The sequence below is a fragment of the Enhydra lutris genome, unplaced genomic scaffold (genome assembly GCF_002288905.1).
Source record: "Enhydra lutris kenyoni isolate GAN:26980312 unplaced genomic scaffold, ASM228890v2 scaffoldscaffold13, whole genome shotgun sequence".
Taxonomy (NCBI): domain Eukaryota; kingdom Metazoa; phylum Chordata; class Mammalia; order Carnivora; family Mustelidae; genus Enhydra; species Enhydra lutris.
The window spans coordinates 29,681,539-29,708,686 of record NW_019154097.1 but is presented as its reverse complement, the minus strand read 5'-3'; the positions used below and the strand labels follow the sequence as shown (position 1 = coordinate 29,708,686).

The 27,148-nt window shown below is 58.4% G+C and overlaps 1 protein-coding gene across 1 annotated transcript; it reads right to left on the bottom strand.

Moving 5' to 3' along the window:
* Positions 1 to 336: 336 nt before the first annotated feature.
* Positions 337 to 26,378, bottom strand: LOC111145458 (adhesion G protein-coupled receptor D2). The gene is made up of 26 exons (XM_022500356.1): positions 26,303 to 26,378; positions 19,898 to 20,110; positions 19,358 to 19,578; positions 18,949 to 19,276; positions 18,775 to 18,854; positions 17,983 to 18,141; positions 17,428 to 17,682; positions 16,176 to 16,287; positions 15,444 to 15,578; positions 14,807 to 14,930; positions 14,271 to 14,392; positions 11,356 to 11,412; positions 10,576 to 10,691; positions 9,233 to 9,336; positions 8,936 to 9,038; positions 8,514 to 8,667; positions 8,078 to 8,211; positions 7,872 to 7,987; positions 6,922 to 7,042; positions 2,935 to 2,976; positions 2,781 to 2,834; positions 2,593 to 2,707; positions 1,981 to 2,039; positions 1,673 to 1,703; positions 592 to 668; positions 337 to 450 (listed from the first exon to the last, which is right to left on the bottom strand). The coding sequence occupies exons 1-26, from the start codon at positions 26,376 to 26,378 to the stop codon at positions 337 to 339; spliced, it is 3,222 nt and encodes a 1,073-aa protein (XP_022356064.1).
* Between the last annotated feature and the right edge of the window lie 770 nt (positions 26,379 to 27,148).

The window sequence follows — 27,148 nt, the reverse complement described above, 5'->3', positions numbered from 1 at the left end:
GGTGTGCGGGGGACGATCTTGGTCAAAGCTGGGGGGGCCTGAGCTGTGGGGTGCAGCTGTGTTGGCACCGCACGCAGGCAGGGGTCCTACTGGAAGCAGGGGGAGGCTGAGGCCGCTGTCTGTCACGCAGGGGTCCCCAGTGGGACCTTTCAGAGCCTGGGGTAAAGCCTGCACACACTCTCTCTAGAAACCTGGGAGGAAGGGGGGGCTGAGCTGGCAGAGGATCATGCTGGGGGTCCCTGGAGGGGTCTGGAAACTGAGGCTGGGGGGAAGCCATCGGGGGGGGGGGGATTCTGGCCCCCGGGGACCCTGGGCAGTGTCCCCCATTCCCGACCCTCAGATTCTCTCGAAGAACACCTGATGCCCAGAGGCTTTCAGGAAGGGCGGTGGCTGCCTTGTGAGGGACCGGGGCTGGCAGCCTTCGCTCCCCCGCACCTCGTCTCGGGCTACCTGAGAAGGTCGCGGGGTGCGGAGGGGGAGGGGGCTAGGGCGTCCGGAGGGAGGGCGACGCAGGTTGGGGGTCCGGAGGGTGGGGCCGTCGCGGGCCGAGGTGGAAGCGGCTCGTTGCTACGAGCGGCCTTAGCAACGCACCCATTCAGCAGAGACAAAGGCGCTGTCACTTGAGCGCAGAGGCGCCGCTACCGCTCTTGTTCCCACCGGCGCCTCGCCTGCGGGGGTGGGGGGAGGGGCGGGGTGGGGGGCGGGGGCGCGGGGGCTCGCGGGAGCGGGGGCGCTGTCGGCCCCGCGGAATGCCCACCGCGTGCGGGCCTGCAGGGGGCGCCTCCTGCCCACGTTGCGGAAGGGGGAGCCGAGGCTCCAGGGGACCGGCGACACCGGGCAGGGGAGGAAGCCCGCGGGAGCCTGGGGTCCCACTGACTAGGGTTTCGAATGTGCCTCCGCTTACACCGGTGTGACTGCCCCGGTGCCTCACTTTCCCCACCTGCACAATGGGAGGATAGTTTCCCCAGGTCCCCAGGTTAAAGGAGTCAGCCAACGCGGGGCTTTAGCCCTGAGCCCAGCCCCAGTTAGAGCCGGACAAACAGGCCTCTTGCCCATGCTGGGAAGGACCCCTCAGCCTGAGGCGGGGCGGTGCCTGGCAGCCCGCCTACTGCCAGCTGTGCTCTAAGATTGGGGGACTCAGGCTGAGAGAGGCTGACAGTGGCCAGAGGGCCCTGGGTTCCCCTCGGGGCCCCAGCCTCACTCCCTTGCCTGTCGGCCCCCATCAGCCCTGTGGTTGGGGAACGGAGCCTGAGAGGGAAGTGCTCGCTTCTCACCAGGTTTGGAAGTCCTTTCTGCCCAGGAGGCATCAGGGTAGGGGCTCTGAGAGCGCTGGGCCTGGGGGGGCCAGACAGAGCAGGTGCACAGAGGAAGGCAGGCTCCTGGCTCACTGCCTCTCCTGCAGCACCCGCTCTGGGAAGGGGTCCCAAACCTATCCCCTGAGTGCGCCTCTCCCAAAGAGCACTGCCCTTTCCTGACAGGCCCCCAGTGTGCTAATGGGCAACTTTGGGCACCAACAAGGAGCAGAGCAAAAGGAAGGGCCCCCGCAAGCGGTGGGAGGCCAGGTGCACTCGCTTCTCCAATCGCTTCCATCCTGGTGCAGTGGGGCTGCAGGGGAGGGGGTGTCCAGGTGCCAAGGGGAAAAGGGGAGACTCTTGCGGGGGGGGAGTTGTACCTGACACCTTGAATGCTGTCAGCTCCACAGCCTGAGGACAGATGAGATCGTCAGGGAAGGGAGCCCCCACTCCTGCTCCCCCTTGCCCTTGGGGCCCTGGGAAACCTTGGTAATGACTCCCCCACCCCCAGTGGCCTTGGCATTCAGGTTCTGCCCTGCGACTCCCAGGGCCCTACCACCTGGTAACTGAGGAATGGGGCTCCTCTGATCTCCAGAGGAAGTCCCCCACCCCTCCCCTAGTCCCTGTGGTTTCCCCTACCCTGTGGGACATACTTGCTAGCCCCCTGCCACCCCTGTCCCAGCCTCACCGGCCTCTCAGGTTCTGCAATGGAGGAGAAGGTTGTGGGGATTCTGGGGCTGTGGGTCCCTACAGGACAAAAACCCTTTTCAGAGACTGAGAAGCTCACTCTTTGCTCTCCTGCCCTGGACAGGACCTCATTATCAAAGACCCTAAGGATCCACTCAAAGGTTTACTCCACAGATTAATGAAGAAACTAAGGCCCAGAGAGGGAAGGTAATATACCCAAGGGCACACAGCAGGTAAACTAGGAAATGGGACTGAAACTCCCGGCCTAGCCTTGAAGTCATTCAGCCCATGCTCTATCTCAGGGCCCCAAACCTCATCTGCCCTCCTGGCTTTGGAACCCCCAAACACCCTTTGGACAGAGACCCAAGGAATGTGACCCTGGTCCAGCCCTGCCTCTGGGCAGGGCAGCTGGGGCCCCTGTTCCCTGGTGGTGGTGGAAAAAAATAAGCCACTTCTAAGCCATCCCCCAGGCCCCATGCTTGAATTCCCTGGGCCTCAGTCTCTTTGCCTTTCAGATGGGCTAATAGGATCGCCATCGCCTTCCCAGATTTACCTGTGCACCAGGGAAACCAAGGCTCTGGGTAGTACAGACTGGGGGCTGGTGTGGCCTTACCTCTAAGAGCCAAGTGTCTTCGGGCTGGAGCCAAGGCTGCAGGGCTGTCCTGAGCTACCTCCCAGGGACCCAGGGACCTCGGGTGGGACGCTGGGCCCATGGGGCTGGAGCAGGCCTGAAAGGAAGGGGTGTGGCACTGACAGGGAGTGGGACCTCCCGCCCCAGGATCCCCACCTGCCAGCACCCACCGTGAATGCCTCTGTTGCCTTTTTCTCCGTCATCTTCTGCAGGGCGCTCCGGACCTGGGGGTTGGGCAGGCCCCACGCCCTGACCCCCAGGCACAGGTGCCCTGCAAGTTAGCCCTGCCCATCCCACCCCCAGCCACCCATATCCCCAACTCACCTCCCCGTTGTAGGCGGCATAGACCAGGAAGATGTACGGCCCCTGGGGACAGACACAGCATGTGGATGGGTGTCACTGCCTTGGAGCCAGCCCCCTCCACCGCTTGGCCCCGGGGCCACAACAGAGACACACTGAGAGATACCCAGAGACACTGAGAGACACAGGCAGATGAACACAAATCCTACTCTGTCCCCCTCCTGCACTTGGGAGGGGACATCTGTGACATTCTATGGCAGAGAGAACCAGAAGGGGCCCTCCCCTACCTGACCCCATACCTTCAGCCTCTGGCCACAGGTAGCCTCTCTGCCCTCTTGTCCCTCTTTGTCCCCCCACTCCCACCTGCCCCTTCCTCACAGCCTCATCATGGCTGCAGGAGTTCCTGAAATCAAGGCTAACTCCAATCCTGGGACAGCAGATGTGTGAATGCTTGCTGATTCATGCCTCTAGCTGCGTGTCTCTCTGACTCTCTGTCTCTTCTTCTGGAAAGCAGAAGCCAGGACTCAGCTCCTGCTGTGTGTGAAGGACTCAGCACAGTGTCTGGGCTGTAGCTGGCTCTTCCTGCTCACACACATGAGGCCCAAGAGGGCCTGGCCACTCACGAAGTACCGAAGTACCGTCACACACACAGGGTGACGACCCTCATAGCAGCTCCATGCTGAGAGGGTGGGGGTGGCTTAATCCTTCCTGTTTGATGGAGCAGGACCCTAGGGCCTGGGGCAGGGGACAGAACAATGAGTCCTAGGCCAAAGTGTGACCCAGCAGGTGGAATTCGGAGCCTAGGCCTTCTTCAGATTCTACCTGGACAGGCCACAGCCCCTGCCATGAGGCTCAGACTGGAGGACACAGGTTGGGGTCCAAGAGCCCTCCTTGAGGCTTCTAGCTTCAGCCTCAGAGCCTGGCTGCTCCGCCTGGTTCTTAGCCCGTAACTGGGTTCGTACCACCCTCCACCCTAAGACAGACCGTGGTGCTCCCCAGATTCCCGCACCTCCCCACCCCCAGCTAGCCTGTCTTCCCTCTGCAGCCTTTCAAACAAAGGCAGCTTTCCAAACCCCACCCAACCCCACCAGCACCTCCCTGCTTAGCATTCTCCGAGGCTCCCTGGCACCCCTGGGATGACATCCGAGCTCCTTACAATAGCTCTGGGGACCCTGCACGGTCTGGTCCACATGTGTCCTCCTGTCCCATTTCTCACCAGCTCATGTGTCCCCCCCTTCATGTCTCTGCTGGCTCCCCCCATATTTCCCTGACCTAAAACATTCTTCTGTCTCACTGAGTCTCAGTTGAGAATCACTCCCTCCAGGAAGCACCCTTTCTGTGTCCCCACGAGTGGCTCCTCTGTCCCCAGCCTGCCCCCATGTCCCCTCAGCTTCTCAGCCTCCGCCATGTCCTGCCGTGGGCGTGTGGCCTCGTGCTCGGATCCTGGGCACTAGCAAGCTCTCTCCAGCACAGAGCCCACAAAGGTTCTCCCACCCATGGTGCTTCTGGAGGGTGCCACGTGTGGCACTCTGCCCTTTGCAGACATCCCCTCCACTGAACCCCACCAGGATCCCATGAGGTGGAGACTAGGATCCCCTGTAGAGAAATGTGGAAGCTGAGGCTTGTCTCAACTCGTCTGGGCCTCCCAGCAGGACGCCGCACCGGGAACCGGAACTGGTCAGAAGCGTGGCGTGGCTCTCCTGCCCGGAAACCTGGCCTGGGAGCCACAAGAAGACACATCAGCCCTACAGAGGGAATGAGGCCCCGCTGAGCCCAGTCCCTCTGCCCTGGGCCTGCTGTAGGGAAGGAGGGCAGTCCTGAGGGCAGGTCCTGCCCAGCTGATGGCCCGGCCACAGTGCGAGAGGGACACCCGGAGGTGGGTGGGGTGAGGAAGACAGGGAGGGATGGCAGGAGGAGAGGAAAGGCCAGGCGTGGGGAGGGACCCAGAGGACTCAGCCTGACTGGGGAACCTTCCTGGAGACGGTGTCGGGAATGGCAGGGTGGGCCCAGGTCACGCATCAGCTGACCCCGTAAGGCAGCCTTTTCCCTCTTTCACAGGAGACCTTGGCAAGGAAGGTCTGCGGCTGACTGGGAGGAGGAGGGGGTCACGCTTAAGGACAAAAGCTGGGGGAGTCAAGGGTCAACAGAAAGGGACACATAGAGGGAGGACCATGCCAGAGGAGAAGGGGATGGAGAAGGAACCTCAGAGAAAATTCAGAGACAGAGATGAAGAAGCGAGACAAGGGGAGAGGAAAGGAGGGAGGGGGACAGAGGGAGGGAGGCGGGGAGGTGGCCACTGCGGTGGTGGCCTTGGCAATGGGCTGCTGCCACCTGGCCACCCCTGGAGGGGGGTGGGGGCACCCCAGGCAGGGTCACAGGCTAACCCGGCAGGGCCCACGTTTGAACCCAGGATGCTCTGGAGGCGTGGGGCTTGAGGAAGGGCTTGTCTGTGTCCAGGAAGGGGTGTAGCGCTGCCCTCCGTCCCTCACTGCTCAGGCCCACACAGGTGTCTGGGAGCTGTGTTTCTTTGGGAATATCTGGAAACCCCGTTTTTCTTCATTTTCTAGGCCTGTCTCTGGGCATGGCGCCTCCATGCTCCCCCAGCAGCGGCCCCTTCTTTCCTCTCTCCACTCCCACGCCTGGACGAGAGTCCCCACAGCCCAGGCCGAGAAGGCGACATGGACCAGGACCTGGTAGTCACTACCCACGGCACCCTTCCTCGCTCCCTGCCCCCACCCAAGACTTCACGCCTGGCCTTGGCCGTGGCCGGCTCCTTAAGAACACGGCATTTTGTAGCCTCCATTCCTGCTCTGTCCCTACTGCCTGGAACAGTGCCTGGAGCCGGCACCTCCTAGGTGTTCGACAGGTATCAGGAGGATGGATGAACGACTGGATCAGGCCCTTCCTGATGCCGGCTCCGCCCCCCTCCACCGCCCACCCCACAATCTCTGCAGCTCTTCCAGGAATCAGCCAGGCCACATTCGGCTGCCTCCCCCCCCACGCCCTGCTGCTCCTTCCTCCCTCGAGGCCCTGGACCATGACTTCATGGGGTCTGTCTCCTCATGTGTAAGGCCTATTTGCAGACACAAATATAGGACAGAGGCTCTGTCCTGGGCCTCAGAGCACCTGGGCATCAAAGTGGCTGTTAATACCCTCGGGCCCTTCATCCCAGGAGGGGTGGAAAGGCCCCCAGGAGGACCTCTGGGACACATGGGGTCTGGACAGAATTTGTACCTTATTTCCTGAGCTTTCTTTGTCCATCCCCGAGCCACTCCTTTTCTCAGCCCTGACAGGAGCTGGGCAGCATAAGGGCGGACAGCAGGAAGAGGGGCCGGGGGTGCAAGGGAGGCTGAGGGGAAGGGCAGGGGTGGAGAGGCCCTGCCTGGACCCACCTCCCTCCCAGCACTCAGGCCCCTGGGGTGTGCCTATCTTTGTCTATGTCTAGGTCCCCCCACAGGACCGCCACCCCCTGAGGACAAGGACCGAGTCTGACTCCTCTCAGAGACTCCTGGGCACAGGCCCATGGGAGGCCTCTGGTGGCGCCCCTGTGACGGCCTCTTTCATGTGGGCTGAGTGTTGTCCTCCTGACCACAGCCTCTCCTCACTGCCGTCCTCACCAGTGCCCCACAGCAGCCCCCCCCCCCTGCTGAGCCTGAGGGCAGAGGTCCCAGGAGTCCTGCGCCCCATTCTTGGCTTCCTGCTGAGACCTGAAGTGGCTCTAGCGCCAGCCCAGGGCCTGGAACTGCTGCCACACCCCTGAGGGTCTGAACCTCAGCTCCCTCAACTGTAAAATGGGCACAAAATCCTCCCTGACGTGCTGCCTCTTTGATTCAAAGGTTGGTTCCCACTCTCGCCCTCAACTTCCTGTCTCTTGACAACGTCCCCTAGCTGCTGTTGGTGCCTCCCACGGCCTACAGGACACTCCTTTACCCACGGACAACCCAGTCCCTCCCTCTGAGCTCCACTATGCGTCAGAGCCCTGGTCCCAGGTGGTCCAGGGCCTAGAAGTACCTGGAAGGAATTGAGGCCCACGGCGGCGTAGGCCCAAGCCGGGCTGAGGTGCACCAGCACGCCGACCAGCCAGGTCAGTCCCAGGACGGGCAGCAGGACCAGCACTGGCTTCACCATGGCCCTGCGGGAGAGCAGGCCGGGCTGAGGGAGGCCAGGCCGGCCTGGGAACCCCTGCAGGCCGCTGGGGGTGGGGGCACGAGGGAGGTGCCCGGCGGGGGGTCAGACGCGCAGACTGGGGACCGCTGCTTAGGACTTAGGTGCAGCTGGGATCTTCAGCGGGACTTGGCTGTCCCTTCTCAGACCCAGAAGTGGTTGGCACTGGGGAGATGGGGTCCCAGTCCCAAACCTGGCTCAGAGGAAGGGTGCGGCAGCTGCCCAGAGGGAGGGCTAAGGACTGGGGGGGAGCCAGGTGGCATGGAGTCCAAAATCTTCCCTTCCCGGAGACCCCTGGGGCTCTCTGGCTTTTCAGTTCCCCCATTGGCTTGGGCTGCCCTGCCCTTGGCAGAGGATGAGGGCGGGGAGAGGAAGGCCATGGGCATCCTCCTTTCAGCAGGACATGGCCCTGGAGAGTGAGGAGAGTTCTTGCAAGGGTAGGGACCTAAATCCTCACTCTGAACCTAAACTTCTGGGGACCGCCTGATCGAGGGGTCTCCCCTACCTTGTCCCTACCAGGGCATCTGTGCTATCAGTAGACAGTGAGCCCCCAGGACAGCGGCTTGTGTCTACAAACACCTCCCACCCCTCAGCACTTAGGGCTGATTACTGCCCCCAGGTGACTTGCGAGGTCACGTGCTCACCCTCGTCCACACACACGAGCATGCGACACCTGCTCAGGTCCCGCCTTGGCCCCGCGAGCACACATGGCCTTAGGACCACATCCTGCCACCACAGACTCGCACAGGCCCCCATCCAGTGAGCCTCCCGCGTGCTCCCCCACTTCTGGGCCTCACCATGTCTGGATCCTGACCTGCTCCTGCAGGCAGGGCCGTGGGCTCAGCATGCGGGCGCGGCGGTGGGTGCTGGCCACAGTGACCATCACTACGCGGACCAGGATGCACGTGTTGGCCTGGAGACCGGGCGTCAGTGGGTGAGAGGGCCTCCCCTTTCCCCAGCGTGACCTGCCCACCCCTCTAGGCCCCCAGGTCACCCCGCTCACAGTCAGCACGAAGAGCACAGGCCCCACAAAGGCCCAGATGATGTCTGTGTGTACGTTGAGCCAGCAGTGCCCGGCCGCCACATAGTCATGGGGAGACAGGGCCAGGGTGACGGCCACAATGGCCGCAGGCACACCTAGGAGAAGAACGAGTGTCCCTCGGACCATGCCTCGCAGCCTGAACTCTCCCAGACCCGGCCCCGCCCCCAGGACCTGACCCGGCCCCCAGGATCTGGCCCCGCCCCCAGGACCTCTTCCCTGCCCCGCCCAGAGCAGCCACCCAGGGCTGTCCGTGGCAGCAGGTGCACTGTGGGCACGGGGAGCTCTGGTTGGGGCTCTGGATCCCAGGTGGAGACGGTGACCGGAGGGTGTCGGACAGCGAGAGGCCACATGAAGCAGACTTGAGAACAGAGCAGGAGCGGGGAGCAGGGGGCCTCACCCCAGCCTGTGGTGTAGTAGAGCGCCATCCGGGGGCCCGGGCGCATGCTCACGACCACCACCTTGCTCCAGAGCAGGAGGCCCTCCACCAGCATCCAGGAGAATGCCACCAAAAAGAGGTGGTGCATTACGGCTGTGACGGCCACACAGGCCACCTGTGGGTGGGAGGGTGGCAGAGCCCCACCAAGGCCAGCTGTGGGCGCAGCCCAGCTCTGGGTCCCACGCCCGTGTCTGGGACCACCAACGCAAGGATGTATCCGTGGGGAAGGTCTCTGGAAGCGCCCCCCGCCCACCTCCAGCATTCGGGGTTTTGTTCATCTCTGGGCCATGCTCCCCCCAGGAAATGGAGCCTAGTGAAGTGGGGGGCAACCCAGAAATGGCTGGTCCCCCCTGAGCTCACAAGCACACCTGCTGGGTGCCCACCTTATTGGCCTTTGCCCACTCGCTGGCCATGAGGAAGCCCTCGGCCGAGGCCAGGGAGAAGGTAAGATTCTTGTGGACCGTGGTTCGCTCTGACTTGGGAACCCTGGACAGGCAGGGGTCCGTCAACAAGGTCACCACTAGCAGCCCCCACCCACTATCCGCCCCTGCCTGCTTGGGTCCCCGTGGGTGAGCTAATGAAGACAGAGATGGTGGTTTCATGGGGGCCCACAGCCCTAAGGGAGACCCCGGGCCAGGGGCTTCTTGGACAAGGATGGACACAACGGGAGCTCGTCTCACCCGGCTGCCAGGAAGAGCAAGAACGTGGTGGCCAGGGCACAGAAGGACACGCCGCAGCCCACAAACCAGAGTGTCCTCAGCAGTGACTCCTCCTCGGCACTCCTCTGTGGGCCGGCCGAAGACCCCGGAGGACAGTAACCCCATCACAGCCCCAACCTGAGCACACCGGGTCTTGCCCTGTCCCAGCCCAGCAAGGCTCCCCAGACCTCCTTGTCTGCGGTGACCCAGGGATGGCAACGGCAGCAGCCAGCAAGGCCAGGCTTACATACAGCAAGCACTTAATACAAGAGCATTCGCCTGTCGTCTCCCGCTGGCTCTCCCTAACCTGGCCCTGACTGGTCCCGCTTTTGCTGATGTCAAAGCTCCTGAGAGCCCTGGCTGAGAGGTGACTGAGGCAGCCACAGGGAGAGGATGGCATGTCACAACCCCCCCACGCTGGGGGGAGGGGGCATGGAGCTCACACGCAAACATGGCCACTTTCTGCTTTTACAGGACAAACGTGTCTGTGGCATGTTTCTCTAGTGTGCTCCCCAACACGCCGAGGAACCCTGGCGTTCCTGAGCCTCTGGCGCTGTGTCACTCAGTCTCTTAGCAAGTGACCCCTCCGAGTCCCTTGTCAGCTCTAGTGAGCACACCGGTCCCGCTCTGCTCTTGGGATTGGGTGTAAATGCTGGGTCTTTCCAGGGGCCTCCCTTGCTTTGGTCTCAGTTACTTCTGACCTCATCTCAGCTACGGCTTCACCTGCGGGCCCTTCATCTCCAGCTGAGACCTCTCCCACCCCGAAACCCTCAGCCCCGTGGCCTGCCCCACCCACCTCTGAGATGACTCCCTCACCCCACCCCACCCCCCTGCTGCCCAGGCCTTTGTCCCAGACCCCCTCCTCCTCCTTCAGTCCTGTGTCCTCCATTGGCCAGCTGTCCCCCCATGCAGGGCCTGCCCCCTGCCCACAGACCCCTTGAGGCTCTCTGCCCCTCCAGCTCACTCCTGGCACCAGAGGGCGCCTTTGGGGCAAAGCCAACACCTGCTGAACACATTCACGACGGTCCCCTGCAGACAGGACCCCTAGGATCGCCGTCTGAGCGCCTGAGCATCCTGGGCTCTGACCTCTGCCACTCGTCCCTCCATCTTCTTCCACTCCTGGGCCCGGCACAGGCAGCTCCAGAGACGTCGAAGTTCTCAAATGTGTCGGAGTCAGCCTGCCATTTCTAGTCTCCTTGCCTTTGCTCAGACTGGCCCTCTGCTGGGGATGCCTTTCTGTTCAGTTCTTGGTCACCCTTTAAGACTTGGTTCCGACATCGCCTTCCCCCATGGCCCTGTCCCAACCCTACCTCCCTGGGACTCACCTGAACGTCATACACCTGCAGCAGGACCGCAAAGTTGGTGCTGTGGTTGCAGAAGCAGGCGGTGGAGGCCTCGTACAGGGCGGCCACAGAGCAGCCAGCGGTGGCCCATGAGCCCCCTGTGTCCGGGCTGGGGGAGGGCAGGGAACAGAAGGGCTCTTGAAATGGGAAGGACGTGGGGGGGGGTAGGTGGCAAGCAGGGGACAGCCTCTCTTGGGGCTTGGGGCCCATCGCCACTCTGCCTCTAACCAGCTTTGCGACTTTGGGCAAGCCTCTGCCCTTCCTGGGGCCTCAGTTTCCCATCTGTAAAATGGACTTAACGCTCTTAGGGATGATAGGGGGCCATGGGGCCAAGACCAGTGATTACAACTGATTAATGGCATTAATTACTAAGTGACAGTGATCTACGTTCAGCCAAGGATCCAGGGCTGGGAGCTGAGGCTCATCTCTGAACCATCTTCCGCTCCTTCAAACATCGAAGCGGCCTGGCCTGGGACATATCATCAAGTCTAACACCTATTTGACAGATTGGTCTCTCCCTAGGCACCCCACAGAGTGAGCTCGTGTATCTCCCATGATGGGGAGCTCACTATCTCCTGGGTCACAGCTTCTCTTGCTCCAGCTTGTCCTGGAGTTGGGGAGGGGCCCGAGGCAAGACAGGTGGTGACTGGTGACCCAAAACACACCTCATCCTCAAGCAGAATGGATGGCTTAAAAAAAAAAAAACAACTAACACCAAATTGCCTTAATTAAAGAACTGGGAAGTGGAAACTCACCTGATACTGAAGTTCCAGAAAGCATAGACAGGCTGCGCCAGGCTCAGCGGGAAGGCCTGAGGGCCTAAACAGGGCCAGAGCAGGCGTGTGAGTGTATATGGAGGGCCTGGGGCAGGGGCGTGGATGCATACGGAGAGCGGAGACCAGGAGGGTGCAGGGGGATGGTGAGGTCTCTGAGTTGGAGGGACTGGGGGTTGCCCAGCATGGGTCACAGGTGAAGAGGTGGGGAAAAAGGCCAGTGGGGAGGCAGAGGGGAGGGAAGGGCAGGAGGCTGGTGTGCCAACATCATGTATGATATTGAAATACTGGGAACAAGTTAAATGCCCATCCTTTGGGGAGTGGTTAAACCACTGTGACTCGTCCCTCTTGGCGACCAGCTCTGCACCTGGTAAGATGAACAGACAGGTCTCTATCTATCGGCAGGGAAAGAGCTCCGTTATACTTTGCTGAATAAAGAAAAAAGCTGCGTATCATCACGCATAGTATGAACTCACTTATGTAAAAAAAAAATACATACATACGGTCTATGTAATTGTGAACACATACACACAAGAAGTCTGGGATTAAATGCACAGCTAATTCAGTCATGGCTAGGTCTCAGTTTGAATGTGTCATAATGAACATATTAATTCTTTGGTAATTAAACAATGACAACTACATGGATTTTATAAGACGTCATTAAGCAACCTGTGGTACCAGCCCCAGTGCAGGCCGGGAAAGCAGCCTGAGTTCAGGACTTGGGCTACATGTCCCCACGGACAAGGACAAGGGTAACAGCAGTGTGACCTCACTAGAACAGGAGACTCTGTGTCATGTTCTTCATGTCCTTTATTGCGGCTGATCTTCATAACAACCTTGGAGACAGGCATAAATTCATGTAATTTCAGATGAGGAAATTGAGCTTCAGAGAGGGATGTTAGTCTGCCCAAGATCACACAGCACAGAGCTGAGGGTGGGCCCTGACTTGGTTATGCTGTTTCTGCCACTCTGTGATTCTCTAGAGACTGTGGCATTTCTTGGGCTGACTGAATTATCACCCCATGTATTCATTCACCCGTAATATTTTTTTCTAAGTATCTGAATCTATGTTGGGTGCTGGGAACATAAAGAAAACCTGTTGATTGCTTTTAAAATGGATGATTTTGGGGCGCCTGGGTGGCTCAGTGGGTTGGGCCGCTGCCTTCGGCTCGGGTCATGATCTCGGAGTCCTGGGATCGAGTCCCGCGTCGGGCTCTCTGCTCAGCGGGGAGCCTGCTTCCTCCTGTCTCTCTGCCTGCCTCTCTGCCTGCTTGTGATCTCTGTCTGTCAAATGAATAGATAAAATCTAAAAAAAAAAAAATAAATAAAATAAAATAAAATGGATGATTTTGGGGGCATCTGGGTGGCTCAGTTGGTTAAGTGTCTGACTTTAGCTCAGGACATGATCTCAGGGTCCTGGGATGGAGCCCCGTGTTGGGCTCCTTGCGCAGCGGGGAGTCCGCTTGTCCCTCTCCCTCTGTGATCTCTCTTGCTTTCTGACAGAGTCAGGCAGGGTCAGTGTAATCGAAAAAACCCTGCAGAACCCAAGTTCATTTTGGACCCTTGCTGGGGAAGGGGTGGCTCTGGACTTGACCTTGGTCAAAGCCTATACATGCTAGGATTCAGCAGCCATGACAAAAGACAGGGTGGCAAAGAGACATCTGTGACTGAGACAATGCAGAAAACACTTTCAGGGAAAACAAGAAACACAATAGTTCACGTGACTCAGCTGAAGGAGCCAGGACTTGGATTTTGCAAAAGGCAAAACAAAAAACCAAAATTACGGCTTTAGGAAAAATTTAAGAAAAAACTATAGAAATCAGGACAAACTAATCATAGTATGTCCATATAGTGGAATCTTACTCAGCAATAAAGAGAAGCAAATTACTGAAATGGGAAACAATATGGATGATTCTCCAAAAACCCCCAGTGACACAGCGTACACTATGGTTCCATTTATGGGAAACGCTGGAAAAGACAGACAGAATCTACAGTCATAAGAAGCAGATCAGTGATTTCCTGGGGTGAAAGGGAGGGAAACCTAGGGAAACCTGCCTGGCGGGGGGACACAAAGAAGCCCGTTGGGAAGGTGGAAATGGTCTTTACCTTGCTTGGGGTAGTGGTCCCTGAGTGTATATGCGGGTCAAAACCCACCACGTTGTATAGTTAAAATGGACACTGCAGTGTATGGAGATTGATTTTTACAGTCTTGGGATGACATACCGAAGACTGATAAACTGTGGGGGGTGTGTATGTGTGTGTTCGTGTCTAGGATTAGTGGCCGTGGGTAAAAGCCAACTTTAGATTTCTCTGAAACTAACGTTGCAAAAGCAGGAAGGAATGTGTGTATTTCACGTGATGAAATGAAGCAAGGTTTTTTGGCGATCTTTCCAGATCAGTTTATAGAAAAAGACCTGTTCCTTGCATAACCCTAGGGGATGGACGATTCCAGGGTGTAGCTGCATATGGCTTTTTGCCCAGTCCCCCTTGGTGGACACTTGGGCTCTTCCAGCTCTCAGGAGCACGTGGCTGTGTAGGTTTCTGCACATGTCCCTGGATGTTCCAATGGGAACCACCAACGTTTCGAGTCATGCACACCGATAATGAAAGCCCAGCTCTGCCACTTATAGGCTGGGGCCCATCACAGCCCCTCCGCCAAGCTCACTCTTTGCTGTGTCGAATGGGCAGTTGGAGAATTACATGGACGTTGCTTATTTAAGTCCCCCAGCACAGAGTGAGTGTGTAATAAACCAATTTCCCTTCAGGTCCTGGAATACAAAGGGGTACCTTGGGAATGAGTATTTCTCTTGTACATTTTTAGACCTTGGTTCAGTTGAATGCATATTGGGGAAGGGGGACACCAAACCAGGGTAAGTGTAGTGGGGTGGCAGTTCCCAGAAGTACCCCCCATGCCCAGTACCTGGGCCTGGTGCTTCAGGTGAAACGTCACGGATGTGCTGACCTCCCCGGTCTCATCCCATACCTCAGAGGAGATGATGGCCGAGCCCAGCCGGGTGCTTAGAAACCTGTGGGAAGAAAGGGAGCTTTTAAGGGCACCAGCTGACTGTGCAGGAGAGGTTGTGGATGGCCTGGATATGCAGAGATGACACCCTCTGTGTCCAAAGAAACATCAGGAAAGGTCCTGTGCTTGGCATTAGGGCATACGAGTTCCAGTTTTGCCTTGGGGACTTCCTAGGAAATTCAGTAAGTCTTGTCTTCTCCGTGAGTCTTGACACTGAAGCCTGGACCCAGACAGTGGTCGAGCCAGGATCCAGGGGCACGCCCAGCGTTGTGTGTGTTGGGGATGGGGAGGGTTTGGTTCTGGGTGCTAAAGGCAGATTTGTCTCTCAGAATGAGGGCTCTGGCATGGGATGGAGGCCTGGACCTCCCTGGGGAGGGGATCCAGACCCTCAGCAGCCTACTGGCTGGGCCCCACTCACCTCTGCGCCTTGCTCGCCTCTTCTGAGCTGTCAGGGGCCTGGGGCTCTAGGTCGGGCTCCCCTAGGGTGTGCTGGAAGATACTGGAGCTGAACCAGCTGTGGATCACGGTGACTCTGGAGAGGCCTGGCTGAGTGGGAGGGGGCCCAAGACCCCACCCTGTGTCTGAGCAAGTGCCACGGGTTGGCCCCGAGGGAGATGCTCTGCTCACCTTACAGACAGGGAAACTGAGGCTCATAGAGATTAATTGCTTTCCCAAAGATCACACAGCTAATAAGTAGTGGAACCAGAATTCCAACCAGCCACGGCTCATGCGCTTAACCTGGCAGCTCTAAGGCCCTTTGCTGCATGTCCTGATCCTCCCGCCTCGGGCGGCAGCAAGCTAAGGGCCTCCTCCACCACCCCCTTCCAAGAGGCAACGTGTGGTTCAGTGGAGGAGACGCAGCGAACATCTATGATGTGACAAGTGCTTTTAACCTCATAATCACCCGTAAGGCAAGTACAAAGAGGACAGTCTTCCAGGCAAGGAAACAGGCTCTGAACAGTGAGGTGACTTATCCAAAGTAGCAGAGTTAGCAACACGAGCTGACCCAGACCCCAAGAGGAACCCACTCCCCCCCTCCCACCCTCCGTACCCACCTTTCCTGAGGAGCTGCTCCACTTCTCCCGCGGGGATACGGATGTGGCCGGGCCCCTCCGGATGTCCACGGGGCATCGTGAACACACAGCCCTCTCTGCTGGCTTCCCCCAGGTGTAGGCTCCGCACCTCCAGACCTGGGACCAAACGGGGCTGCGTGGCTGGACCTCCAGAGGGAGGTCTTTCTGCTGAACCAGACACCGCGGCAGGGTCGGCTTCCCCTCTCCTTCAAGTCCAGAAGAGGGGAATCACTGAGAGGCATTCCTGGGGGCCAGGATCCAAATACCAATGCACCCCAGAAACCAATGGGTTCCCAAAGGACACAGGTTTTTGCCAAAGTTCCAACCATCAATCCACAAACACTGAGTGTGTACTGGGGTCTGGCCTGAGAGGCAGAAATGGCTCAGAGACGGTCCTGTACTCAGGGGGACTCAGGAGGAAGGAGGTCATCACCACAAATGCAAAAAGATGTGTTTGCATATGGGGTGTTGGCAGAAGGAGGAAATGACTGTCAGGAGAGCTAAACCACAGGAGGCTTCCTGGAGGAGCTGATGCTCCAGCCAGGTTCTGAAGGATAGATAGGAGTCTGCTAGGAGGTCAAGGGAGAGAGGGCATCTGGAGGGAGGGCACGGCGCGGGCAAAGGCAGGAGACTGACTGGAAGTGATGGAGGTTGAGAAGAGACGTCTGAGCTCCGAGGGCCCAGCTGGGTGGGACGGGTGGCTCACAGGCTCACCGGCTCCGTGGCGCTGGATACGCAGTCCCGGCCGCTCGGAGGTCAGCACGGTGCTCAGCATGGGTGCCAAGCGCTGGACACTTGCCACCAAGGCCATGGGGCTGCCGACCACCTGGAAGGAGCCGCACCTCAGCTCCCCCCCCGCTCTGCATCCTGCTGCCACCCGCCCTGACCGGTCGTGAACGTGTTCCCAGGGATCTGTGAAGTGGCCGGCCTGCTCCAGACACTTGGTGGCTGCTCAAGCCTCCAGGATCGAGTCCTGGGTCCTCAGACTGGTGTCTGGGGCCCGGACCCATGGGCCTCCTCTGTCCTCTCCGAGCCTCTCCTGAGCCATCATCGGTGCTAGCCCAGGCAAAGGCCTCCCAGAGCTCCGTGCCTGCTGGCCGCTCGTTTGCCATCGGGGCACCCTCCGAAGCTCCCTTCCCCAGGGGAGGCATTCCGTGGAACCAGGGCCGCCTGTTGTGTCATCTCCAGCCCGTCCCCAAGCCTCGGGCCCGGTTCCGTCCTCTCAGGCCAAGAGGCACCACCTCTGCTCCTCCTGCCCCAGAGACTTTCAGGTGATGTCTATGACCCCTCGTCTCTCCCTTCTCTAGGCCGACTGCTCCCAAGCCTACAGCCACTTCTGCCCGAGGATGTTTCCAACGCCCTTGCCATCTGGATAGCAGCTGTCCTGTTCTCCTGAGCGTCTGGGCTGCTTTGGAAGACAAGATGGCTGAACACTCAGCAGAGACGTCCTCCCTCTTAGGGGGGTCGCCAGACTCTTGGATCTGGGGGAGGTCCTTATGGATTAGTGGCTCTTATTTTCAACTGTAGAAACTATTCTTCAAGCGTAGTTGTGTGTGGGAGTCCAACTTTCGTAACAGATAAAAGAGGAACTTCTGGGGCGCCTGGGTGGGTTAAGCATCTGCCTTCAGCTCAGGTCACAATCCCAGGGTCCTGGAATTGAGCCCCACATCAGGATCTCTGCTCAGCGGGGAGTCTGCTTCTCCCTCTCCCTCTGCTGCTCCCCCTGCTTTTGCTTTCTCTCTCTCCAGCTCTCTCTCTCTCAAAAAAACAAAAACACAAACAAAAACAAAAAAGCTCTCTCTCTCTCTCTTTTTTTTTAAAAGAGGAGCTTCTTTTGATAGACGGAGCGATAAAGCTCCACAACGGGTGCTGACTGGCCCATGGCTACACAAGAAGCTGGAGGCAAGGACGGAATGGGAGCCCAGGCCTCCCCCACCGCCCCCACCCCGAGCCCTGCCCGCCTCACCTCGCTGACTGAGAGCCACGTGCCGGCCAGCTGCTCCTCCCGGACCAAGCTGAACACGGACACGATGCCCTGACCTAGCTGCTCCCAGGGCTCTGTCAAGGGGTCTGGCTCCCCAGCCCCGAGGGCTGTCACCCTCTTCAGGAAGTGGATGACGGCCAGCAGTGCCGTGGGCCCCAGGGGAGCCACCTCCTTTGCCAGGACTCTCCAGGATACCCAGGAAGCTGCAGGCCTCAGCCGGCGACAGGTGTCCATGGACTTCAGAGAGAGGGTCCGGGAGGAGCTGTGGGCAGAGGAGCTCCTTGTGGCAGGTCTGGCTGTTAAGAGGGATCTCCCAGCGCAAGCCACACTTGTGCCCCACTAAGATCTTCTTGGTGGCCCGTGTCAAACATATCACAAGCCCCCAGCTCTCAAAGGCTCCAAAATAGGGAATATGAACAATCTTGATTGCTGAAGACATGTTAGGTGGGGTGTCCCCTTTGTAGGTGAGGAAGCTAAGATGCAGGAAGGTGACCCAGAGTGTCCCCAGTTCTTCAGCTCCCTGGATGGGGGGCTCACCACAGTGGTGTTGGCCAAGGCATTGACTCGGCTGATAACATCCTGGCCAGGCCATGACGGGGCATCCTGCAGCTGCTGGTAAGTCTCTGCAAAGGAGGGGAGGCCAGGCTGGGTCCCGAGCGACACAGCCCAGAGGTGCCCCATCCACCATTTGCTGCTCTAGGAGGAAGAGCATGTTCACTGCTACGTGTCTGGAGCCTTACAGTGTTCTAGATGGGGAAACTGAGTCATACAACAGCAAAATCACTTGCCCAGGGACACACAGCTGGGATTCACCTCCAGGTCTTTCTGGCTCCACCCCCACCCCGTCCTGTAGTTTGGACTCCAAGGAGGCCCTGAAACTTCGAGAAGATTCTGAATTCCCAGTTTGTGCCAACTGCTTACTCCCCCTCGGCCTACACTTGTCCATACCCAGCCTCCCCTTCAGCAGAGCCCTGGGCACTGCCAGGAATCACCTGTCCGGTAGCAGCAGAGGAAGGGCCGTGGTTGAAGGCAGAGCGAAGAGCCCTCAGTATGGGATCCTGGGTTCCACGTAGGGCACTCCTCTGAAGGCACTGGCAGGGATGGGACAGGGGTCAGGACCGTATCGTGGCTCCCCAGGAGCCCCTGTGACCCACCGGCCTGTTCGGGCTTTAAAGGCACTTGTACACCTTTGGGGGCTAAAACGCACAGTCCCTGACTTAGGGGGCAATATGGGAACCTGGGTGAAGCGTGCTGCAGGCAGCACAAGGTGGGGCAAGGCGGCTGGGGGGTGAGCCTAGTCAAGCTACTCGGACTGTGTATTTGCCTGACCGGCTTGGGGAGGGCGTGACCAGAGCTGGGCGTGGCCAGGTTCGAGAGACGTGGGCTGGGCCGCGAGCTCAGAAGGGAGCCTGCGGGAGCCAGGGGGCGGAACCAGCAACCAGGGGGCGGAACCCAGCAACTGGAGGGCGGGGCCTAGCAGCCCAAAGGCGGGGCGGGCGGTACCCGGACAGAGAAGGCGCACCCGCAGGGGCGGCAGCAGCGAGGGCGTGACGTCCAGGGCGCGCAAGTCCCAGCGGAAGAGCAGGCCGACGGCTGGCGGCGCGCAGGCTCGCGCCCGCCGCAGGTCCACGGGACTCAGCGCCCGAGCCCACAGGTGGAAGTCGGTGAGGTTGCCGCTGAAGGCATCGCGCGCCGAGAAGCCGCCGCCCAGGGAGTCCTGATCCTGGCCCAGCACAAGGATGCCGCCCGCCGGCACCGGGTGGCCCGCGCCCAGTCCCCGCGCCCCGGCGCGCCACCGCCCGTCGGCGAACAGCGCCCAGCGCCCGCCGCGCTGCTCCCACGTGGCGCACACGTGGTGTCAGCGGCCGTCGGCGCGGAAGGCGGCGAGGAAGGGCGCGTGCTGGCCGCGCACCACCAGCGCCGCGTGCACCGCGCCGCCGGGCTCGGCGAAGGCTCGCAGCTGCAGCGCGGGCGCGGCGAGGGAGAAGAGCGCCGCGGGGTCGGGCGAGGCGGCGTCCCACTGCACGTGCGCGCACGCAGTCAGCGCCCCCAGCGCGGGCAGGGGCCACCGCAGCCGTGCAGCCCTGTCCGCCGTCCGCTCCCCGAACACCAGCGCGGCCGACGTGAGCGCGCCTGCGGGGACACGCGGGCCGGCCCCTCAGTGTTCCCAGCGGCGCACAGCCTCTGGCTACCCACTGGCGTAGCTGCAGGGCCCCTTGTGGGCTTTGGGGTATCTCCCTCTCTCGGGAAGGAAGAAATAGGGGCTCCTGTGCTCATACCCATGCGGTCAACCCTCTGTTTTAGTCCAGGACAAGGGAACTGGAGATGCAACGGGGACTTCTGAGCTCAACCCAAGAGGACTATCACTGTGGGCTCCATCTCTGGAGGTTGCCAAAGCCTCTGCACCCCCGCACCCCCGCCTCCTCCTCCCAAGTCCTGGGCCCACACTCACGCCTTTTCGGGGCTCTCCGGAGAGAGCCCTCTTTTTGGCCCACCCAGATGGGGTTGGGCAGCCGTAGAGCCAGGGCCCCAGCAGGGGGCGCGAGTGCCAGGCGGCCAAACCTCTGCTCACAAGCCTCTTGAGCCTGCCACCAGGTCAGGTGCTGCCCTGGAAACTTGCACACCCCATCCGCAGTCTCCACCACCTCCCCGGGACCCACTGGAGCTGCAGGGTCAGAGGAGAGTGTGGGAGAGCAGGGTGTGGGCCATGTGACCCTTCCGGTGGGGCCGGCCATGCGCACTGAGCTAGGAGTCATTCGCAGCTCAATGCTCTGTGACCTGCCAGGTCTAGTCCCTTTGCTGAGCCTGTTTTGTCATCTCTTTAGAGCCAAGAATAAGATGGACACGGTTGAAACTTTCATTCCAGGGTCCGGGATGATGGGGCTGAACTAAACGGCATCTCCTCCCTTCCTTTGCCTTAGACACCAATGCACCAGGTGGACCACAGGCTGGCTGAGCTGGAGGACGGAGGAACCCCTCTGGGACCCTCATACCAACCTGTGACCCAGGAGCCCCTTGATTCAGCTGGTGAGTTGGAGAGGGTCCCAGAGAGACTCCTTATCTGAGAAAGAAGCAGACAGTTTGGGGCTGGGTCAGCCAGTTACTGATTATCTACTGTGTGTTCCTGCAGGATGCGTTGGAAGCTCCAGGCTCTGGAGTCAGACCTGGGTTCCAGTCCCACCAAGAGGGGATTTTGGGCAGGGTGTTTTACTGCCTTGAGCTTGTCCTCCAGCCCCCCTCCACTCCCTTCTCCATCCCCCCCCCCAACCCCCTGTGAGGAATTAACAAGCTGTTGAATGAATGTAAAAGGATGCAGTGTAAAAGCAGTGGATGCTTTTACTCTATTATTATTGCCAAAGGCTTATCTCGTGTGACCTTCACAGTGACCTCAGAGGTGCCCACTTGGAAGCCAGCAGCTTTGATCCCCTTGGCCACCCCACCCCCATCCTCCGTGTTCAGGTACCAGGAGGTAGACGAGGCAGTAGCACCAGGAGGCCATTCGGAATCCAGCAGGGACAGGGGAGGGACAGCAAGGGTCACAGATGTGACCACTGTGGACTGAAGAAGGAAAAAAGCGAATGAACATTCAGCGTCTTGACTTGCTACCCGCTCTGTCTCCTGCAGGGTCATCTTCCCCCAGGTTTGGCTCCCAGAATTTACTGGGCCGAGAGCCCAGGATGGGCTGGGCACATCTACTTGACATTTGCTTGCACAAAAGGATGGTCTCCAGGAGTCCTTTCTAGGACCACAGCTGGGAACGCTGTAGCCCTGGTGAGCTGGGAACGGCTGGGTGTGGGGAGGGAAGGCAGCAGCAGCCGGCTGGCCAGAGAGAGGTGGAAACTGAGCACAGGATCCCTGTTAGACTTCCTTGTGTTCTTTTGGGCTCACAGCTTGGCATTCAAGGCCCCGCTTCATGAGGCCTCTGCTGAGCTCGCTGGTCTCACCAGTCTCCCTATCCACCTGCCTCCTAGCTCCCCTGCAGTCACCTTTCCCCTGTCCCCCAAGCTGCCCCCATTTCTCCAGGCATCATCTCTTCTCCAGATTTTGGGGTGCGCAGTCCCTCTTGCCTGGACTGGCCTTCCACTCCCTCAGGGGCACCTTCTACAGATCAGCCTGCCGTCATGGCCTCCACCTGCACTGATGGCCACAGGCTGCTGTAAGCTGAGGATACCCTAATTGTGGGTGGCTTGGGGGTCACTCTTAGCAGTCTGGGGGGCTTTAGGCCTCCTGGGTCTCTACTCCAGCAGTGGCCGAGCACCAGTGGGTCCCAGAAAATACTGGAGAACAAAGAATGGTCCACTGTGTCCCACCAGTTGGCCTCATGCCAGCTGGACGTCTGGAGCCATCCCCAGTGACAATTCATACCCTTTCCCCCTTTCCAGATAAAGTGCTAAGTGTGGAAATCAGACCCATTCCTGCACAGGAATACACGGGGGTTCACGCCTGGATTCCGAAAAGCACCAACTTATTGTCACTTTCCCCCTTTTAAAAAATTAATTAATTAATTAATTAAAATTAAGTGGGCTCCACACCCAAGATGGAGCTTAAACCCACCACCCCGAGATCAAGAGTTGCATGCCGTACCAAAGGAGCCAACCAGGAGCCCCACTTTTCCCCTTTTTAAACAGCACCTGTGCCCACCCTGCACCCCCGCCTTCAGTGGGTGGGCAATGGTAGGAGTCCAAGACTGAGGCTTGGTCCCTAGCATGTGTTGGGCACATAGTATGGGCTCAATAAATGGGGACCGCCTCATTCCCTTGTTCGCGTTTGCCTGTATTTGCGCCCCCGACCCCAAACTCCTTGCCCCACCCTCCTCGCTCACCGTACACTCTTTGGCACCCAAGAGGGAGATGCGAAGTCCGGTGGGCACTGCGACACTGCATGTCCTTCCGTCCTCCGTGAGGGCCCAGTGGGGAATGCCTCCGAGGCTGATGAGCCAGGACAAGGGCTCCCCCTCCTTCACCCGCGTTGACCCCTCCCCTATTCAGAGCCGAGCTCCTCACCTGCTCCGTCTGGCCAGGCGCCTACGGCCGGCTCAGCCGCTGCGAAGTGTTTGGGGGACAGACGAGGTCCGGTGGCTGCACCTCTGTGCTAGCTCTCCGCCCGGCAGGGGAGCCCACGGGCGCGGGGCGGTGCGGGGGGCGGTACTAGGAGACCCCGGCCCTCGGCGCCAGCCCCTTGGAGTCAGAGAGCCCGGGCGGGGAGAAGGGGTGTGTCCGGGAGTTCCTCGGTTCCTGAACGGGCTCTGCTGTGCTTCTCCCCACAACACGCAGGAAAAGGCACTCGGTTAGAAGGGGTCGCTCTGTGAGGCTTGGATCCCAAATAAACTTGTGGAAGTGGAAGGATCCTTGGACTTTCCCAACCGCATCTCCGGCTGGACGGTGGGAAAGGAAGGAACGTTCAGGGCCCTGAGCTGGCCCCCTACAGACCTCCCTTTTTTTTTTTTTTTTACCTTTAACCCCACTTTGAGGAGGGACTGTCATACCCATTTTCCAGATAAGGACTGAGGGCTCTCTCCAAGTTAGACAGCTGGTGGGTGGCAGAGCCCGGCCTTGAACCTGGCTCTTTGGGTCTTCATCCAGACCATTCAAAAGGTGAGGGCGAGGTGGGCGGGAGAGAATCCACGTGTGTGACGTGGGGGGAATTAAAATGAAAGGGTTTTGGCCTCTGAGGGCAGAGCCTGGGCTAGGTGGGTGGTGGGGGAAGGAGCCCAGGTAGGTTAAGGGGAGGGAGGAGGGATGCAGAGGTGGTGCTCTGAGTGGCCTCCAGCTGGGACCAGAGGCACCCCCTGGCCTCAGTAGGGAGACTTCTGGCTTGGGAGGGAGGTCAGACCGATCCAAGTTCATCTTGACTGACTCAGGCACGTTGCCCAATTTCTCTGAGCCTCGGTTTCCCCATCTGTGACATGTGGATAATAGTACACACGTCAAGGGGCTGCTGTGTGATTTAAGTGACCTTGACAAAGCCTGTGGCTCGTACCAGGCATTTAGTATGTTTATCGTTCTCGTCAAAACTTTGCTCACAGTTACAATAGTCTGTGGCCAAACAGTGCTTTATGGGTTTTTCTCCCACAACTTCTTCTATTGTAGTAAAATATGTAGAACAGAATTTAGCATCTTATGACAGTTTTTATTTAGTTTTTTAAAGATTTATTTGAGAGAAAGAGCATGAGAGAGTAAGGGCAGGGGGCAGAGGCAGAGGGAGAAGGAGGCTCCCTGCTGAACTTGATCCCGGGACTCTGGGATCTCGACCTGAGCTGAAAGCAGGCAGACACTGAACCAACTTAGCCACCCAGGGGCCCCATATGATGATTTATTTATTTATTTATTTATTTATTTATTTATTTATTTTTTTTTTTTTTTTAAAGATTTTATTTATTTATTTGACAGAGAGAGATCACAAGCAGGCAGAGAGGCAGGTAGAGAGAGAGGGGGAAGCAGGCTCCCTGCTGAGCAGAGAGCCCAATGCGGGGCTCGATCCCAGGACCCTGAGATCATGACCTGAGCCGAAGGCAGCGGCTTAACCCACTGAGCCACCCAGGCGCCCCATATTTATTTATTTTTTTTAAAGATTTTATTTATTTTATTTGACAGACAGAGATTACAAGTAGGCAGAGAGGCAGGCAGAGAGAGAGAGGAGGAAGCATGCTCCCTGCTGAACAGAGAGTCCGACGCGGGGCTCGATCCCAGGACCCTGGGATCATGACCTGAGCTGAGGGCAGAGGCTTTAACCCACTGAGCCACCCAGGTGCCCCTGATGATTTATTTTTGAAAGAAAAGGGCAGGGAATCAAACTGGATGATATATTGGTGTGCAGTGGGCTCTTCTAGCTTTATCCAGGTTTGAGAATTTGCAAAATAAAATCGGGAGATAGGAGGTCCCCATTGGGGCAGAGTCCTGAGCATTTCCCTGGTTCCTGGCCCTACAGAATGTCTGCAGGACTTGGCTGTCCCTTGTCTTTGTGGCCCACCAGCATCCCACCCAGAATGGAGCCCTTGCTGCCTGGTCTGGTTGGGCCCTCCCGCATTTACACTGTCATTCAAGACAGGGACTCTTGGTGGGGGGGGCATTTTTACATACGTGCTAACTGAGCCCAGAGGGAACACAGGGCTCCGGGCAGCAAGGAAAAGACGAAGCCCAGGTCTGCCACTTTCTCTCTGTGGGTGGGGTGGGCTTGGTATTTACCCTAATTCTCCCAGCTTCCTTTGTACACCTTCTAACTCTCCCGGCCTTCCCCATTCCCAGCCCCAATCTCTCTGCCCTGTCGCCTGAGTTATGACATTCCCAGCCTCAGTAATGTCCCTGCCTGGGGGCTCTGGGCCAACCCTCTTCCTTCAGTGGGGTCACATTTCCTGGGAGTCACTCCTGGAGATGGCTAAGTACCAGGGGGCAGGAGGTGGGGGTGGGGGCCTCCATGGACCCACACTGTTTGGGCGCTGTTCTAGCCTAATCTCTCCACCCCAGAACCTGGGTATTGTCCGACCGGCAGCCCAGGGCCATTCATCGTGCCCGTGGCGGTGGTTCTGACAGGCCTCTTGTCTCCTTACATAGGGCCTGGAGGCTGTGAGTGAGTGATAGCCACTGGGGTCCCTGGGCTCATTGTCTTTGTCGATGGGGCGGGGGGGGGGGCATGGGAGCAGCCAGCGGTGTGCTCATCCTGGGGCATGGCCCTGCCCTGTCTCCTCAGCTAAGTTGTCCACAGTCCAAGTGTAGGAATTTGGAAAGAGGAGCTGGCAGCTGGGACACTTTCACCTTGGGGTTGCCACAAGCCCAACAGAATTGGAACTTGGCCATCAGCCAACTTTTTTGTGACCTGGGCCAGTCTCTGTGCCCTGTGTCATCTCACAGAGAATGTAGAGAATCACCCCCTCTTCTCAGGGACATAAAGGGTGGCTATGAGGCGAGACGTTTGAGTGTCGGTTGGGGGAGCCCCACAACCTGACCCAGTTGTCACTTTTCTCTGGTGGCACTGGCCTCCTGCTCTGTAGGTAAAAGAAGAGTCCCTTCCCCTCCCCGCACCGGTGCACACCTTGGTTCCTGAGAAACCGATGTGCCCAGAACCAGCCTGCCTCCCTTCTTGCCCACTCCAGCCCCTCCTCCACCCAGCAGGCAGAGTGAGCTCTGTAAAATTTCCATCTGCTCCTGTCCCTCCCCTGCTCAAAACCTCTCTGTGGCTCCCTGGTGCTCCAGGAGGAAATCCAAGGTCTGCATGTGGCTAACATGATCTGTCTCTGTGCCTCTTCCCCATCACACTCCATAGCCCAGCTTGTAGCCAGAGGGAACTTCTGTCAGTTCACACCCCGGGGCCTTTACACAGGCTGTTCCTTTGTCCAGGAATAGGCAGGAGTCCTCCTCCTCCAAGTCTTTTGTGGCTCATTTCTACCTATCCTTCAGGTCTCAGCTTAGACCTTCTAGGATACCTTCCCTGCTCCCCAATATTAAACTGTTTCAGGAACCCCAGATCCCTGTAAATGCTGGGAAATTGTCTGCCTCACTCTACTGCCCCCACCCGCGCCTCTGCGCCCCCCCCAGCGCCAGGGACAGGGCCTGCCAGAGTGAGTACTTGTGTTTATTGAAGGACTGAAGGAATGATCTAACAGATCTAGGCATACCCAGACAGATACCTTGTGACTCTAAGATTGGGGTGCGTGTGCCTGGGGGGTTGGTATGGGGGGTGATGGGAAGAGGATTTCTGCTTAGTGGACCCTCACACCTGCCACCCACAGGCCATAATCACCCACAGTCATTATGGCCCCAGGATACTGAAGCAACTACTTCTTGCCAAGCTGTTTCCAGCCATTCTCATCTCTTCCTAGTCCTGTCCCCACTTGTCCCCACATGTCCCCACATGTCCTTACCTGTCACTAGGGCAGCTCCAGAAGCCAGAGGCAGCTGATGCAGAGGCCTTGAGCTGGGAGTCAAGGCCAGCCCCATGCTCCATTCTGGGCCCCTTTCTGTGGCCAACAAGCATAGGGACCCAAATGACCACATCTCCACTCTTGGTCTTGGTTCCTCTCTTCGGGGCTTCTTATCCCAGTTTAGAGAGAATGGTAGTGCATATCTGTGACATGCCTGGTGTGGAACCTGGCACACAGCAGGTGCTCAATAAATGTCTATTTGTATTAGGGGAAACCAAGAACCAGAGAGGGAAAGTGACCTATGGTCACATAGCAAATCCATGGCACAGCCTAAGCCTTCACTTTCCTCAAGCAGCCTCCCCCATCACTTCTCTCTAAGCTTAAAATAACTTTTACCTCGATCTGACATGACAGTGAATTCTAGCGGGTTCAGAGTTTCTTTTGGGGTGGGCAATGAAGTGTTCTAAAATTGATTGTGGTCATGGTTGCCCCATTGTGTGAATGTCCTAAAAACCATTAAGTTGTATACTTTTTTTTTTAAGATTTTACTTATTTATTTGACAGAGATCACAAGTAGGCGGCGGGGTGGGGGGAAGCAGGCTCCCTGCTGAGCAGAGAACCCGATACAGGGCTTGATCCCAGGACCCCGGGATCATGACCTGAGCTGAAGGCAGAGGCTAACACACTGAGCCACCCAGGTGCCCAAGTTGTATACTTTAAATGAGTGAGTTGCATGGAATGTGAATTACATCTCAGTAAACTTTTATTTTAAAAAATAACTATAATGTGCAAGAAAAAGCGCCGGACAGAAGATGTGTAGCTGCACGGGCTTCTTGAGCCCAGGTC

Excerpts from the sequence above, each read along its gene's own strand:
- LOC111145458 (XM_022500356.1), bottom strand. The coding sequence starts at position 26,378 with ATGGGGCTGGCCTTGACTCCCAGCTCAAGGCCTCTGCATCAGCTGCCT. Across the intron at positions 14,931-15,443 it reads GGAGCAGCTCCTCAGGAAAG|GCCTCTCCAGAGTCACCGTG; the intron begins GTGGGTACGGAG and ends CCACTCAGCCAG. Across the intron at positions 14,393-14,806 it reads GAGGCGAGCAAGGCGCAGAG|GTTTCTAAGCACCCGGCTGG; the intron begins GTGAGTGGGGCC and ends TTCTTCCCACAG.